The sequence below is a fragment of the Ciconia boyciana genome, chromosome 1 (assembly GCF_034638445.1).
Source record: "Ciconia boyciana chromosome 1, ASM3463844v1, whole genome shotgun sequence".
NCBI lineage: Eukaryota > Metazoa > Chordata > Aves > Ciconiiformes > Ciconiidae > Ciconia > Ciconia boyciana.
Window position 1 is genome coordinate 61,917,833 of NC_132934.1, and position 18,192 is coordinate 61,936,024.

The 18,192-nt window shown below is 41.6% G+C and overlaps 1 protein-coding gene across 7 annotated transcripts in view; it reads left to right on the plus strand.

Moving 5' to 3' along the window:
• ALDH1L2 (aldehyde dehydrogenase 1 family member L2) overlaps positions 1–18,192 on the plus strand; it is a 41,695-nt gene that overhangs the window by 6,547 nt on the left and 16,956 nt on the right. For 4 of the 7 annotated variants that reach the window (XM_072870993.1, XM_072871033.1, XM_072870983.1 and 1 more), the window contains 6 exons: positions 8,909–9,143; positions 12,664–12,829; positions 13,669–13,770; positions 15,355–15,444; positions 16,517–16,651; positions 17,055–17,180. In XM_072870993.1, coding sequence (XP_072727094.1) covers positions 8,909–9,143; positions 12,664–12,829; positions 13,669–13,770; positions 15,355–15,444; positions 16,517–16,651; positions 17,055–17,180 — 854 coding nt within the window. The remainder of the gene's footprint in view (positions 1–8,908; positions 9,144–12,663; positions 12,830–13,668; positions 13,771–15,354; positions 15,445–16,516; positions 16,652–17,054; positions 17,181–18,192) is intronic. The other 3 variants (XM_072871006.1, XM_072871015.1, XM_072871024.1) reach the window with 2 other exon arrangements.

Here is an 18,192-nt window from a genome sequence, read left to right on the forward strand (position 1 = left end):
CCTAGAGGTAATCATCCTGGACTAGATCTGTATCTCAAAGAAGATAGCTGCTGAGCCTGTACTCAAGCACAAATGTCTGTCACCCGTTTCACTGTGCTGTCTGGGACACTCAAGGCATGAAGCCAAGACAGTTTATCCCTGGCTTTCCAACCTTTCTGACAAGCTTGCGTGCAGCAGTGTACCTGCAGAGCCTATTTCTCTGCCACATGGGCTATGGAAAACCCATTGAAAAGGGTAGAGGAGGCTTTGCTCTCCCTTATCCCTTTGCCAAGATGCATAAGGATTTTCTAGACTTCCTAAAGAAAGAGTTGTTGCTTGACAGGTATTCAGAATTGTACTCATACAGCAGAACCCAGCATGACAAAGAAGCTACTTTGGAATCATTTGAATTGTAACTTTTTTTTTTTTTCAGTGGCACAAAAGTAGTGAGTTAATATGATTAGCAAATAGAAGTGCCAGAATGGAATATACCTTTATGGATAATCAGAAATTAAAACTACAGTCCATGAGTTGTCTTAAGTCTTTTTTTTTTTTTTTTTTTGGTCAGGTCCTGACATGTTTTTGCAGAACTCTTATGAGGGAAGAATCAAACATAAATTTTGCTTACCTGGGCTATGGCACTCCCAAACTAGCATATAGTTCTCAAGTTTATTATATTCTGTAACTCTACCTCATTAAAAGATTTAATCACACTTTGGAAGGATTAGAGAAGGCAACTATTAGTTTAGAAAAAGACAATTCGACTATCCAGCTCTGGAAGCATACTATAATACTCGATTACACTATATAGACTATTGTTGTACAGTTATTACACTAGCAGATGTAACTAAGCAAATCTTCCACTGTTTTCCATCATATATTTATTGTAACTAAGCCATATAATTAGTTTAATGCTCCCCTAATGAAAAAGAAGAAGAAATTACTAGATACTTCATTGCTTTTTACTTCCAGATGACTCAAACAGCTTAAGTCTCAAGTGAAATTTGCTCATGTTTCTATATCCTCAGACAGCTGCAATTTTTATTTCTAAAAGGAATTGCAGTATACACTAGTGTCCATGGCATGATATTTAAGTAAATATTTACTTAAGGCCTAGGTTAATAGGCTAAAGATACTTCAAGTCAAAAGTGAAAAAGAGAAAGGAAAGTACAAAACTCTGTTTAGAAATATAAATTAAATTAGGTGAATTTTCCATACCTCTTCTTGTTTTCCCTTTTCTTCCTATTACACATACAACTCAACAGATGTAGAGTTTGACTGTACTATCCTACTCTCTGTGATGAGTTATTAAGCAGTTGTGCAACAGAATTTATTAAACACTCTCCTGGTTTTGGCTGGGATAGAGTTAATTTTCTTCCTAGTAGCTGGTATAGTGCTGTGTTTTGGATTTAGCATGAGAATAATGTGATAACACACTGGTGTTTTAGTTGTTGCTAAGCAGTGCTTATATTAAGTCAAGAACTTTTTGGCTTCCCATGCTCTGCTAGCAAGGAGGTGCACAAGAAGCTGGAAGGGGGCACAGCCAGGATAGCTGACCCAAACTGGCCAAAGGGCTATTCCATACCATATGACATCATGTTCAGTATATAAACTGGGGGGAATTGGCCTGGGGGCAGCTGCTCAGGGACTGGCTGGGCATCAATCGGTGGGTGGTGAGTGGTTGCATCACTTGTTTTTTCCCCCTGGGTTTTGTCTCTCTCTCTCTCTCTCTCTCATTGTTTTCCTTTTCATTACAATTTATTATTGATTATGATTATTAGATTTTATTTCAATTATTAAACTGTTCTTATCTCAACCCATGAGTTTTCTTACTTTTGTTCTTTGGATCCTCTCGCCCATCTGGGCAGGGAGGCTGAGCAAGTGGCTTTGTGTTAGCTGCTGGCTGGGGTTAAACCACAACAGTCCTTTTTGGTGCCCAGCATGGGGCACAAAGGATTTGTGAGATAATAACAGACTAACCAGAGCATATTAAGGAATTTATATCTGTTCACAGTTGCTGGTCACAATATTGATTCATCTGTTCTCGATATTAGCTTATCTGATCTGCACTGTGCTCGTTTTTTTGCTGTACGTGTTAAAGATCGGTGTTGCTTTTTGCAGTTTGCTGTGCTCTGCAGTGATTAGTGATGTTTTGCCTGGGACATTTGTTATTAAAACACTGTCCTTGAGCTTAATCTGGTATCTGAGTTTTGTACTGAAGCCATTACTGTACTTTGGGTACCACCTCATGGAGACAATTAGCAATTATACCTCTTCCTCTGAGAGGTTTTTTGTGGAGGAAATACAGAATGGCACCTTTGCTACCTTCTTGTATGATGTTTCCTCCTTCATTACCATAACTTTTCAGTATCTTGAACATCCTTGGGTAGTTAAGATACTTCTATTGATATTTCTTGGGCATATTGTTTTGGTTTTGTTTAAGGTTAATAAGCAATTTAAGACTATCATCCAGAGATCTGCCCCAAGGCTGGATAGTTATGAGTGGTAGGGTGTGTGGGATAGTATGGACAAGTACCTAGGACAGTGGGCACCTCCACGGTTTTGGAACTTCACCCCTGAACAAGTGCAGAATCCTGAAAAACTAGTAAAGTATTTGGAAAAAGTATGTTGTCATCCTGGCAACTCCAGAGAGACACAAATCACTGCAATGTGCTGGGGCCTGGCCCATGCCTACCGAGCCCTGTTCAACACTGTTCAGTACCCTCAAGGGGAAGAGAAGGTCTCTGGATCTGAGGGCAAAATGACAGGCACTGCGGCTACTCCAACCCCCGTGACAGGCACTGTGGCTACTCCAACCCCGGCAACAGGCACTGCAGCTGCTCCAACCCCCGTGACAGACACTGTGGCTACTCCACCACTGGTGACAGGCACTGCGGATACTCCAACCCACCCAGCAGGTAGTGCAACTGAACCAGAGAACCAACCCGTGCTGGTATCGGTCGCCCCTATGCACAAGAAGAAATACACAAGAAAATCAGCTCGTTTAGTAAGGGATGAAGATGAACCAGGGCCATCACGAGAACAGGAGGAGGAAGAGGCAGAACCCATAAATGAGATGGTAACCATCTGATCCCTATCCCTGACTGAGCTGCGAGATATGCAAAAAGATTTCACTCGTTGTCCAGGTGAGCACATCGTCACTTGGCTGCTCCGATGCTGGGATAACAGGGCCAGTAGCTTGGAATTAGAGGGTAGGGAAGCCAAGCAGCTGGGATCCCTTTCTAGGGAAGGGGGCATTGACAAAGTGATTGGAAAAGGGGCACAAGTCCTCAGCCTCTGGAGGTGACTCCTGTCAGGCATGAAGGAAAGGTATCCCTTCAAGGAAGATGGTGTACGTCACCCAGGCAAGTGGACCACCACGGAGAGAGGTATCCAGTACCTGAGGGAATTAGCCATGCTGGAGGTGATTTATGATGACCTGAACAATGAGCAGTTATCCAAAGATCCAGATGAAGTCAGGTGCACACGACCCATGTGGCAGAAGTTTGTATGGAGTGCACTGTCGCTGCATGCAAACTCATTGGCAGTAATGACCTGGAAAGACGGAGAGGAACCAATGGTGGATGAATTCGCTGGCCAACACCAACAATACAAAGAAAGTCTCTCTTCCTCCCTACTGTCTTGCATCTTGGCTGTGGAGAAACTGCCAGACATGCTAGCTGAGAAACTGCCCCAGGAGTTCCAGTGATTCAAACAGGATATGTCCTGTGCCCCACCTTTACAAACCAGTATCTATCTCAGCCATTAGGAGTAAGTGTCCCTCTGCTCAAGAGAGATGATATAGTGGATACACACCACAGGCCACCCTGTGGTTTTACCTGCGTGACCATGGACATGAGGAAGTGGGATGGAAAATCTACCTTGACCCTAGGGGCACGGGTACATGAGTTGCAAGGAAAAACAATCACAAAAGAGGGTTATTCCAGGAAAATTGCTGCTCCAGTTTCCAGTGAACAGTTCCCCAGACAGAGTAGAAGTGCTGATTTTACTTCCCATCTTAATAAAGGGACTTTTGATTTGCATTTACAAGAAGTGAGTAACACTATGACCAGGACTAGAGGGGCCTGGCCTCCAGCCAGGTGGAGGAAAGGGACAACCGGATTTACTGGACTGTATGGATTTGATGGCCTGGCACATCAGACCCAGAGGGGTATAAGGCTCTAGTGGACACTGGTGCACAGTGTACCCTAACGCCATCAAGCTATACAGGGGCAGAACCCATCTATATTTCTGGAGTGATAGGGGGATGCCAACAGCTGACTGTATTGGAGGCTGAAGTTAGCCTAACCGGGAATGAGTGGCAAAAGCACCCCATTGTGACTGACACAGAGGCTCCATTCATCCTTGGCATAGACTACCTCAGGAGAGGGTATTTCAAGGACCCAAAAGGGTACCAGTGGGCTTTTGGTATAGCTGCCTTGGAGATGGAGGAAATTAAACAGCTGTCAACTCTGCCCAGTCTTTCGGAGGACCCTTCTGTTGTGGGGTTGCTGAGGGTCAAAGAACAACAGGTGCCAGTCGCTACCACAGTGGTGCACCGGAGGCACTATTGCACAAAATGAGACTCCCTGATTCCCATCCATAAACTGATTCGTCGACTGGAGAGCCAAGGAGTGAAGAGCAGGACTTGCTCACCCTTTAACAGTCCCCTATGGCCAGTGTGAAAGTCTACTGGAGAGTGGAGACTAACAGTAGACTATCGTGGCCTGAATGAAGTCATGCTGCCACTGAGTGCTGCCATGCTGGACATGCTAGAACTTCAATATGAACTGGAGTCAAAGGCAGCCAAACGGTATGCCACCATTGATATCGCTAATGCGTTTTTCTTTGGCAGCAGAGTGCAGGCCACAGCTTGCTTTCACTTGGAGGGGCATCCAGTACACCTGGAATCAATTGCCCCAGGGGTGGAAACACAGCCCTACCATTTGCCATGGACTGATCCAAACTGCACTGGCACAGGGTGAGGCTCTGGAACACCTGCAGTACGTTGATGACATCATTGTATGGGGCAACACAGCAGAAGTTTTTGAGAAAGGGAAGAAAATAGTCCAAATCCTTCTGAAGGCCAGTTTTGCCATAAAACAAAGTAAGGTCAAGGGACCTGCACAGGAGATCCAGTTTTTAGGAATAAAATGGATGTGATCAACAAAATAACAGCCATGTCTCCACCAACTAGCAAAAAAGAAACACAAGCTTTCTTAGGCATTGTGCGTTTTTGGAGAATGCATATTCCAAATTACAATCTAATTGTAAGCCCTCTATATCAAGTGACCCAGAAGAACGATTTCAAATGGGGCCCTGAGCAATGATAAGCCTTTGAACAAATTAAACAGGAGATAGTTCATGCAGTAGCCCTTGGGCCAGTCCGGGCAGGACAATATGTAAAAAATGTGCTCTACACCACAGCCGGGGAGAATGGCCCTACCTGGAGCCTCTGGCAGAAAGCACCAGGAGAGACTCAAGGTCAGCCCTTAGGGTTTTGGAGTTGGGGATACAGAGGATCTGAGGCCCGCTATACTCCAACTGAAAAAGAGATATTGGCAGCATATGAAAGGGTTCGAGCTACTTTGGAAGTGATTGGTACTGAAGCACAGCTCCTCCTGGCACCCCGACTGCCGGTGCTGGGCTGGATGTTCAAAGGGAGGGTCCCCTCTGCACATCACGCAACTGATGCTAGGTGGAGTAAGTGGGTTGCACTGATCACACACTGGGCTCGAACAGGAAACCCCAGTTGTCCAGGAATCTTGGAAGTGATCGTGGACTGGTCAGAAGGCAAGGATTTCGGAATATCGCCAGAGGAGGAGGTGACGCGTGCTGAGGAGGCCCCACTGTATAATTAACTACCAGAAAATGAGAAGCAATATGCCCTGTTCACTGATGGGTCCTGTCATCTTGTGGGAAAGCATTGGAGATGGAAGGCTGCTGTATGGAGTCCTGTATGACAAGTCACAGAAACTGCTGAAGGAGAAGGGGAATCGAGTCAGTTTGCAGAGGTGAAGGCTGTCCAGCTGGCTTTAGATATTGCTGAATGAGAAAAATGGCCAGTACTTCATCTCTACACTGACTCACGGATGGTGGCAAATGCCCTGTGGGGGTGGTTGCAGCAACGGAAGCAGAGCAACTGGCAGCACAGAGGCAAACCCACCTGGGCTGCCGTGTTGTGGCAAGATATTGCTGCCCGGGTAGAGAACGTGGTTGTAAAAGTACATCACATAGGTGCTCATGTACCCAAGAGCTGGGCCACTGAAGAACATCAAAACAACCAGCAGGTGGATCAGGCTGCTAGGACTGAAGTGGCTCAGGTGTATCTGGACTGGCAACATAAGGGTGAATTATTTATAGCTTGTTGGGCCCATGACACCTCAGGCCATCAAGGAAGAGATGCAACATATAGATGGGCTTGTGATCAAGGGGTGGACTTGACCATGGACACTATTGTACAGGTTATCCATGAATGTGAAACATGCGCTGCAATCAAACAAGCCAAGTGGTTAAAGCCTCTGTGGTATGGAGGATGATGGCTGAAATATAAATATGGGGAGGGGGGAGGCCTAGCAGATTGATTATATCACACTCCCACAAACCTGCCAAGGCAAGCACCATGCGCTTACAATGGTGGAAGCAATCACCGGATGTCTGGAAACATATCCTGTGCCCCATGCCACCACCCAGAACGCTATCCTGGGCCCTGAAAAGCAAGTCCTATGGCAACATGGCGCCCCAGAAAGAATTGCATCAGGCAACGGGACTCATTTGCGAAACAACCTCATGGACACCTGGGCCAAAGAGCATGGCATTGAGTGGGTGTATCACATCCCCTATCATGCACCAGCCTCCGGGAAAATTGAATGATACAATGGACTCTTAAAGACTACACTGAGAGCAATAGGTGGTGGGATGTTCAAACATTGGGATACGCGTTTAGCAAAGGCCATCTGGTTAGTCAGCTCTAGGGGATCTGCCGATCAAACTGGCCCTGCCCAATCAAAACTTTTACATACTGTAGGAGGGGATAAAGTCCCTGTAGTGCACATAAAAAATATGCTGGGGAAGACGGTCTGGGTTACTCCTGCCTCAGGCAAAGGCAAGCCCATTTGTGGGATTGCTTTTGCTCAAGGACCTGGTTGCACTTTGTGGGTAATGCACTTTGTGGGAAGGATGGGGCAGTCCGATGTGTACCTCAAGGGGATTTGATTTTGGGTGAGAATAGCCAATGATTCAAACTGTATGATATTAATTGCTATGTAATACTGTATGTCATTACTACTATAGTTGCCATATGCCATATCAATGGTATTACAGTAAGAATCACCCAGGTTAATGAAGAATGAACTTTGATGAAACCGAGCAAAATGCAGCGGTGATGGAACCAGAACTGACTTCAGCATACAACAATCCAACACCACACGCCATCTCTTCTGCCCTGAAAGACTGTTATGACAGATGGAATCCAAAGTAATGGACTAAATGAACCCAATGGACATTTTAGAGGGATGGCCCATAGACCAAGGGAATGATATCTGTGTGTATATATTAAAAGACAGGAAAAGTGGTGGTGATTAATTGAAATGTATTGGAAAGTGTAGGACTGGGGCATGACATAGATGGTATAGAATAAGGGGTGGATACTGTCCTGGTTTCGGCTGGGATAGAGTTAATTTTCTTCCTAGTAGGTGGTATAGTGCTGTGTTTTGGATTTAGCATGAGAATAATGTGGTAACACACTGGTGGTTTAGTTGTTGCTAAGCAGTGCTTATACTAAGTCAAGGACTTTTCAGCTTCCCATACTCTGCCAGGTGCACAAGAAGCTGGGAGGGGGCACAGCCAGGACAGCTGACCCAGACTGGCCAAAGGGCTATTCCATACCATATGACATCATGCTCAGTATATACACTGGGGGGAGTTGGCTGGGGGGCAGCAACCACTGCTCAGGGACTGGCTGGGTGTTGGTTGGTGGGTGGTGAGCGGTTGCATCACTTGGTTTTTTGTTTTTCCCTGGGTTTTGTTCCTCTCCCTCTCCCTCTCCCTCTCCCTCTCCCTCTCCCTCTCCCTCTCCCTCTCCCTCTCCTGTTACTTTCATTTTCATTACAATTATTATGATTATTATTGTTATTATTATTATAATATTTTATTTCAACTATTAAACTGTTCTTATCTCAACCCACGAGTTTTCTTACTTTTGCTCTTCAGATTCTCTCCCCCATTCAGATTCTCTCTCGCTCTACTCCCCAGGGGGAGTAAGTGAGCGGCTGCGTGGTACTTAGTTGAGGGCTGGGGTTGAACCACGACAAACACCTAAAAATTCTTTCTGCAGTTAGTGCAGTTGTTTTTTCTCACCTTTGAGCCTAATTTTGGGTGTAGCTGTGTGTCTCACAAATAAATGTAAGCATATCCAGAAGGCATCAGTAAACAGAATTTTGAAGAAATTACTGAAGCCCTCTAGCATCTGTAATTATTTGCACCACATGGCAAAATGCTGCTGACTTGAGTGAATCTTAGTTGTATGTAGTCATATTCACATACAAATTGCTGATGTGGAAAAATAAGTTCTGCTAAAACAAACCTGTTGCAGGCAAATGTAATGACCAGACAGGAAATGAAGTGTCACTGTTAAATAGTCAATAACATTCATCATTCTTTTCTGCTTTCACTGGTACTTATTAGCCAAGTCATAAGAGTGGACTTAAAGTTGAGAATGACATAAGCTGTAGGAATGGGAATCAAAGACAGAATTAATAAAATATATCCAAGCACAAAGGTTTTTAAACAACATACAGAACAGTACAAAGGGCACTCTGTAATCATACACTTGATGATCTGCTTGAGTTGTATGCAATATCTCTGATTTCAAATTTGAATTTTTGACACAAAATGTGAATTAAAAAAGGAAATTGTTCTTGCCCCTCAGCACTGGCAGCGGAGAAGGATGGCACTCCTGTTTTTAAGTTCCCCAGATGGAGAGCTAAAGGCAAGCCTATCCAGGAAGTAGTTGCAGCCTACAAATCGGTTGGGGCAGAGCTAAATGTCCTTCCGTTCTGTACACAGTTCATCCCCATGGATGTTATTGACTGCCCAAAACATGGCTCAATTATTTACCATCCATCCATCCTACCACGCCACCGAGGAGCTTCTGCAATCAACTGGTGAGTTTTGTTCATCAAAACTACGTGTATGTCATGTTAGGATGTTGGTCTGTACCCATTACTCATGTAAATGCTGGCACAGTTCTGTTGACTTGCAACTGCCCTGAAGGAACTTCTCTGAAGCAGCTGAGTATTTGGTTCACAAACTGCACTTCATACCTAAGATTCATTATGATTTCCAATGCAAGTGCAGCTGTTATTCTGGGAAGATCAGTGATGTGATCTGTACATTCATATAATTTACTCACACAGGCAAATCGACAATCTGTAGTTTTCATAGGCAGGACACTGCTGTCCTAGCTCGTCCCCCACAAACACTAGATCACTGTCACAACAGGACTTGATGCAGAACCTAAGATTTCACAGAAGAGAAGAGAGAAGAGAATCCACGAGAATAAAACCTTATCTTACTGTCTTCGTAAGCAATGCATGGCTAGATTCAAAATGTTACTGTGAAAGAACTACACTGCAGTAATGACCACAGTAGACTCAGATGTAGCATTCTTGTGACAACACAAATGCCATTATCACAGTGTTTAAATTTAGTAAGAAATTCTCTAAATATGAAGAAACAATTTTAAAAGAATCTTACAGGCAGCATGATGATTATCTAAAGACATAATGTTGTAGATTCAAAGTAAAGGCGTGTTTTGGTTTTTTTTTTAAATCCTTAATGGAAAAAATGCTAAGCTGAAGTACTTAAACAGCGGAGTAAAGGAGGCTATTAGAGACATAAGGGAATCCTTCAAAAAGTGGCAGTCGTGTCCAAGTGAGTAAAATAAAAAAGAGCATAAACTCTGGCAAATTAGATGTAAAATAAGAGTAAGGCAGCCCAGAAAAGAAACAGAGAACCAGCTTTTAAAGGCATAAAATTGAATAATAACCATTTTCTCAAATGTATTCAAGGTGGGAGGTATATAGGGTGATATAGGTGTTTGATATAAAAAAGGTGCTTATCAAAGAGAACACTATAGTAAGAAATCTTTATTGGTATTTGGAATGGAGGAGCTTAAGATGTTACTACCATACAGCCCTTCTTTGTGTAGAATAAATCAGAACAATTCTCCTGAGCTGAACTGTGAGTAGAAGAGATTTTAGCTAAACTGATAAATGAATGTGAATCTCTTCTCAGGACCAGGGGACTTTCAAGCAAAGGTTCTGCAGGTTTCTGTTCCTTCAGATTGTGGAAAACAGCAAGAGCAATACCAGTTTTAAACAGGCTCAGAGGAAAAGCCAGGAAACTATAGACCAGTCACTCTGATTTCAATCTGTAATAAAGAATACAGTTTCTACACAAATGGGTAAATGTGATAATGTGAAAGTGACATTAAGAAAATGGGTGGTCAAATTCAAAGTTAAAAAATATAAGATAATGTACATAAGGGGGGAAAAACCTAACTATATGTAAGCAGCAATAAAATTGAAGTTAGTTGTTGGTACTCAGAAAAGAGACCGTGGAAGGATCTTAACTACTGTCTGCATCTCGGTTAGGACATGAAGGAGCTAGAAATGCTTCAGAAAAGGCTAAGAAAGATGGTAAAAAGTATAGAACAGCTTCCACATGATGGGAGAGAAATCTAGGAGTCTTTGGACTGGAAAAGAGCTCATTGGGAAGGAAATATGCCAACAGTGTATTAAGCCATGAAAGACGTGGGAAGGTGAATAAGGAACGATTGCTCATTCTTAATCAAAAGTTAGGGGCCAGTCAGCAAAGAGATCAGGTAGTAGGATTTGACTAAAAAAGGAGGTACTTTTACTCCATGCAGTCCGTTATTAAACTGTGGAACTGCACATCTAGAGAGCTTTAGAAGGATGTTTTAATGGAGGGAAAGTTCATCAAGATCTATTCCACAGGAAGATGTAGATAGAAACTCTCTTTCAGGAAGTTTCTGAGGTGAAGGTTTCTAGAAACAGGAATGTATCCCAATGGTGTATCACCAAGTCTTGCCCTGTTTTGCATATTCCTTCTGTAAGCATCTGCTCCTGCCCTTCTCCGGTAAAGGCTGTTGTCCTAAGACCTTCAAACTAAGCTAGGATTTGGCCTTGATTTGGCCTTGGCTGACCATTCTTGTGTTTCACCCTTGCACCCCTTGCTCTCATCACAACTTCTTTCATCTGTTGTGGCTCTGCCCTGGTGCTGATCAGACCCTTTCCCCCCACAGTATGACCAAGAAAGCCTGTGGGAATTAGGCATGGCTAAAGGGGCACCAGGCACAAACAAGGGTCCTGGGCCTCTGAGGGTTCCTCACTCCATCCTTCACAGCCTCTTCCAGCTGCTGCCACTTTGTTATCAGCAGCTGTCTGCGCAGAGAGCTGGTGGGCAGAGGAGGGGGCACACAGTAGTTCTCATACTGTCACCTATTCAGCATCAGGGACATTTGCCCATGGTGCCTTCTTCTCCTCCACCCATGCAGAGGACATGCATTTCTCACCAGGGTGCTCTTTCGGCATTTGTACATAATATAAAACAGAAGAGATGCTGCTTAAATGTGTGAAAGATATGATATGGGCTACCCAAACTTCTGTAAGCTTTCACTTTTGTGAACCTGCCAATTTCCCCAGTTGTCTTTAGAGTTTGTCCCTCGGTCTGCACAAATGTGTGCTTTACTCCTTTTAATAATGTAGTTTTCAGTGCTTAGAATTAATAGTGATTTTTCATGTGTATAAGCCAGATCTCAGATGATCCTGTTACAACATGGACTGCCAAGGGAATACTTACATGAGATATGTCTTACAGAAAATGGCATTGGTGTTTGCATGCAGACTTATGGTTAAAAGCATGTAGGAAAGACATATATCTCTCCAGTTCTGGCTGCTCCCTTAAACACATTTCTGTTTGATTATACATCATTCTGAGGCACATGCAGCTCCAAAGGAGAACTGGAAATCTAAGTGGCTGAAGTTCCATTCAGATCCAGAGGCAGATCCTGAGCTGATGTAAATCGGCATAGGTCTATTGTAAGCAGTGCTATGTTCATTCACAGCAGCTGAGAATCTGGCTGGATATAAATTCCCTTAATAACTTTTCCTTAAACAGTTGCATATCCATCATTTTCCACTCTGGGTTTAGCTCTTTTTCAGCTGTGGGACAACTGTACTTCCCTTGCTGACCTACAGATAAGTTGTGAGGCTTAGCTAATTACAGTAAACTATGAATTATTCAGATAATATGCTGTTTACATGCTTCCATCTTTCAAATTATGTCATAACTATTGCACACCTTTTGCTCTGTGTGTCTTACCACTAATAATACTTTAAAAATAATTATCACAATGAACTGTTTGATAGACACCCTGTATTCAGTTGCAGCATTTCTGATGTCACTTTGTGGAAACCACACATTAACAGTATGAAAACTGGGTTTCTGACTATGAAATGAACAATGAAACTAGTATTAAAGACAGTTAGGATTTCCTTTTCTATCTACCTAAAGCAAATGAATGGGCAACAGATGGGTTGATATCCCTGACTACTTTCATACTGTCTGTATTTACTGTAAGGGTTTTTTTTTTATGTCCAGGACTTTAATTCAAGGAGATAGGAAAGCAGGATTTACTATTTTTTGGGCTGATGATGGTTTGGACACTGGACCAATACTTCTGCAGCGAGAATGTGATGTTGGCCAAAACGATACTGTGGATGACCTGTATAACCGGTTTCTCTTCCCAGAAGGAATAAAGGCTATGGTACGTTTAGCAGTACTAAATATCAACATTTTAAGAGGAAAAGAAAAGCATCTGCTGGAGTTTGAAAGTAAAGGAAATATACACAAGATGCATACATTTGGAAAGACAGAGCTTGTGGTGCTCAGCTGAATCCTAGATTTAGTGGAGCTGTGCTGCTTCACAACAGCTGAGGAGGTGGTCTCAGGATATTTGTTGCTGGCAGCGGGCAGGGCATATCCTGTTTCCACAGAAGGCAAGAAGTCGGGTTTGTCTGGAATTTAGCTCTTTCCACAGATTTCTTGAATGTTTTTACAAGGTGAATTTTTTTACAGGCTCAGAGAGAACAGAAAGTTAGGGGTGAGGTTGAAAAAAAAAAGGGGATGGTGCTCAAAATTCAGAGCCCTGGTGGATTGGCTTTGGGTTTTGTATGCTTGTCCTTTTTTGTTTTGTTTTAAAATTAAGACAAGAAAATGCATTAAAAATACTCAGCATGGATTGTTAGAGAATTTTTTCCCTCACCATTTAGATGCAGAGAAATAACTTTTTGCAGAAAGAAAAAGGAAAGACTTCAATGCGGTCATACAGAGATACATTCTGGTCCTGCAGAATTTAGGTAGCTGCTATATGTTTGGTGACTAGGTACTCACATCAAATTTCTGAGGCTATTTCTTTTGTCAAAGAAGTTTAAGCATATGTGTATGTTAATCAGTGCAGCATTGGTCCCCTAGATTTGGAAATCCTAGGTTTTAAAAATAAACCAGTTCCCCTTGTGGCAGAAAGTCTTTTGCTGTCATTCACAAGTATGACTGAGGAAAAAAGGTGAACCAAGCTAACATTAAATCTGTTACTTTTTCACTTAGGTGGAAGCTGTACGTCTAATTGCTGATGGTAAGGCCCCTCGTATACCTCAGCCTAAAGAAGGGGCAACATATGAAGGGATCCAGAAAAAGGAAAATGCAGAGGTAGTGTTAAATAACACTGTGTTTTGTGCATATTGCTGTAAAAGTTGTCATTAACTCAGATTACAATAGTAGTGATATCAAGTTAACATGAATTTTAACTCAGTTGTTTCCCTGCCTCTTATTCCTGGGGTAACTCCAAGGATGCATGTAATGGAGTCCCAGGTTAAGTTCCTACTCCCTTTCATCAGTTACATACATTTACAAACCTGAAGTCCTACTTGGGATACTCTACACACAGCTAGATGGCAGCTGCACCTTCAGTGGATTCTTAATATGTTACCATACTTTTAAATACAGCATTGAATGGAGATAGTGCCCTTTGTTTACCAACAGTCCGTACTAAATTCTCTACCAGAAATAGATTTGATGTTAGGAAAAGCAATTGTTGGCACCTTTCCTGTTGGCACCAGGAAAAAAAAAAATAGGTCATGTAAGCAAACCACACAGAAAAAAAATATTTAAACACCCATATAAGAATTATATTATATAAGTACCCCCACTGTGTTAGATGGATATTCTTTGTGGTTGGGAAGGTTACAATAAAATGATAGTGAATGCTGCCTGTAATACCTTTTTTTCCTTTTCTAGACCAGTGCAAAAGTTTTTTTTAAAAAAAGTAAAAATTATTCCAACAATTTCAGTCACTTGTCCATGGTGAATGTAGTCCTTTCCACCTGAAATATTGTAGGTAATGCTTTTTATCATATTTCAATTCCTGACTTACCTTAGAAACAAATAGCTTTGCATAAGGATATCTGTATTCATCCCTTTAATATAACATATGAGGAGCTTCCTTGGAGTGAACTATCTTAGTCTCCTTGCTGTAAAACTATTCTCATTGGCTTATAACTTGCTTCTAAATATTCTTTGTTTATAAACTATGAAGGATGCTGGGTACCTGGGTTTTGTTATTTAATAGCTATTCTGATACTTTCTTTAATTAATTTTGTACATATACTCACAATACTGCAAAGATAAAGGAATACCTTTTCACTGGTGTTACGTATTAAATATACATGACAATCTTAACAAAACTTTATTTCCATTTTCCTTAAAGTCTTGCTGGAATTGCAAGTTGTAGTAGGGATTCCATTTATGAAACAATTTATAAAGGGTTAGTAAATTATTAGAAAGTATTTTAATAAAAGCTTGTAGATTTATTAAATAACTTAGGATCCAAGCAATAAATAGATAATTTTCAGCAGAAGGTGATGCCTCAGACATACACTTATTTCTATTTATACAGTGCTTATTAAATTTGTTGATTATAATATTAATTATTTATGAATGAATACCTAGTAGCAAGAGTTATATTTTCATTATATTAGTGTGAGAAGGAGAATCTATGAAAAGATATAGGCTGTACAGAAGTGCTAAGAGCATCCCATTTGACACGTCTTTGATGATTAGCCACCTGGAGATCACTGATCTTCCTTTATTAGACCAGATCCTTTCTGTGTTCTTAAATAAATGAATGGTCGAAACAGAATGAGGGAGAATTTGTAATTCTTATATAGGAAAACATTACTAACTTGATTTATAACTAAACAGAGAAGAATTAGCTAGCATGTCTTTATTTCCTAGATCTCGTGGGACCAACCTGCAGCAGCTTTGCACAATTGGATTCGAGGGCACGATAAAGTGCCTGGAGCATGGGCAACAATAGATGGCCAGGTATGCTCTGAAAACCAGAAGAATATTCTTCTTTTCTATACCCTCTTTTTGACCTTTTTTTATAATAAAACTAAAGGTGTCTGCATACAGGTGAATACAAGTGAGAGTTACATTGGAGTAGCTCTCATTTGATGACTATATGTTTTGTATATATCTAGAGCAGGCACCTAAACAAATGTACAGAACACAGTAGTTAAGATTGGTTTTTATGATAGATCCATTTAATTCAAAGAAAGATAAGAACAATATCTGAAAAAAAAATGGGCATGGTACAAAGCAATAAGAAGGGTAGAACCAGACTGTGCCAGTCATTTTGGGAAGCAGGGATGCATTACAGTATAACACAACCCATGTTGCACAGTGGGCGACATCACAGTATTGACAGCAAAAGGAAACACTGTGAGCTACTAAAATAACAAAGGAGGTTTTATTTTAAAGAGATTTGTGCCTAGATCATTTGCAGAAATAAATATATATCATTTTATCCAAAACCAACTACTTCCTTTCAATGTATTAAAAGTACAATACAATTGATCCACATTGTACTTGCATAAAATATTTTAAAAATCACATTATCTTTCCTGGCTGTGATGTCCAGATTTTGTTACTTAACTCTTAGCCATTTGCTGGTAGGCTGCTCCAAAAAGCCTGGTTCTGCCCTAATGTCCAGGAACTGTTGCTGATTTGAGAACCCAGAAAGAACAGAAGAGCCCAAGAGAAAGGCAGCGTTCAGCATTGCCAGCCTGGGAGCAGAGCAGGACTCCACCAGTCACAGTCCAGCTTCTGCCGGTCTCTCACTTTGGGCATACACTGACAAAAGCTGCTTCCCTTTCTGCACTGGTTCCAGCATGCACATTGTTACAGCTAAGCAGCTTTGCAGGTTTAGGCAGCTTGCAAAGTTTTACATGCCCTGGGTTGTAAAGATACAGAAATAATGTTGTAACATGTTTTCCATGTGCAGGTACTTACATTTTATTTATATTATATTAAAGCTTCAAAGTAGTATCATTTCATTATTAGAATTTTAGAGCATGTTTAGAATCTGTGCACTTCTAATTCCATTTATTTTTAGGTGGTTACTTTTTATGGGTCATCATTACTTGACACTTCAGTGCCTGCTGGACAAGAGCTGGCAATAAAAGGTGCTTCAAGACCTGGACTTGTAACCAAGAATGGTCTAGTCGTTTTTGGTAATGATGGGAAGATGGTAAGTGGTCACCCTGGCAAACATGAGCATGGATGGAATAACTTTAGCAAGAAGTTCATGTACTGTGGAATTGTCAGGCTATACAAATCCAGCTTCTAATGACAGACAGCTAATTCACTTGGAGTTTATCAATCCTCTATCATCCTATAGAGAAGACATTCATGTTTTGCTTCTCACTCAATCAATATTCATTTCCAATATGGACTAAAATGTGCTAATACTAGGAGAGAATCTGAAAGACAGGTAGGAGTGGCCCGTGTTAAGTTACCTGCATCGTAGCAGCTTTCCTGCAAGCCATTTATTCTACTATTTCAATAACCATATTAATACCTAAAAACTCTTCACACAAGGATGTGTGATAAGACTCCCAGATAATTTAAAATCATATCCTCTCATTTGTCAGGTACTAGTGAGAAATCTGCAATTTGAGGATGGAAAAATGATCCCTGCATCTAAATACTTCTCTGCTGATGAAACAACTGCCCTGGAACTTACAGAAGAGGAGAAAAAGATGGCAGAAGATGTTAGGGTAATTCAATAAACTGCTTTAGTGGGATATTACTTCAGACAAAAGCATTGCATAAGTCCAATGCATAAGCATTGCATTATAGGCAAGGCCTATCTTTTATTTAGCCATGCAAATTGTTTTTTGATAAAATGTACTCAAAGAGTATGGGGTTGAATCTTTAGTTATTGACATTAATTCAGGTGGAATTGGGAATTCACTAGAGTACTTACACGTCACTTTAGAAAGTTTCCTTTCAGATACAAGTGATACAAAGACAGTGATTGCAGGGTCAGTTATGGTAAATATTTATGAATGGTGAAGGTGGGAGTGAGGAAAAACAAATAGACCTTCGCCTCACAACAGTGAGGTTTTCAACACTGACAGACTTGGATGGTTCTGAAATACTTTTTTCACTGTGGTGTTACTCACTAGGATGTGCTCAGAGTGGTCCTGTTGGACAAGCTCCAGGGAGTCTTCGAACAGCAGTCTGAAAGAGAAAAGCAGCAATTTTCTCCCTGTACCTGTGTGCGCTGTCTCTCTTCTGCCACAACCACACACAAGGGGCTAGGTGGCAGAGGGATGCAGCAATGGGGCAGCTGGAGCAAAAAGCTCTCATAGCCAGAGAGGCACTTTGCTGCCTTCTCATGTAATCCATCCCTCTGTAGTGAGTGTCAGGGGCTTCACTGAAAGCCACATTTGTCATTAAAGTTTTGTGCCAGAGCAAGTGAATCACAGATGTCTTCCCTTCTGCTAACTCTGCTACAGTGTCAATAACTTTTGGCACAGGTCAGGTGGCTTGATGCACTAATATTTTAAACTGCTGCTTCAAGATTACCTTGAACCTGCTCACCAGCAACCTAAAAGCTGCCTGGAGCTGTTGACTGACTGAGGCAATAGGAAAAAGAAATATAAACTCTTCAGTTCATGACACTACCTGCTAACTCTGAGACCTAATTATAATTAATTGAAATATTACATTACCAGTTATTTCACTATGCATGTTAGTGGAAATCTCCATCTCATGCATGCAGCT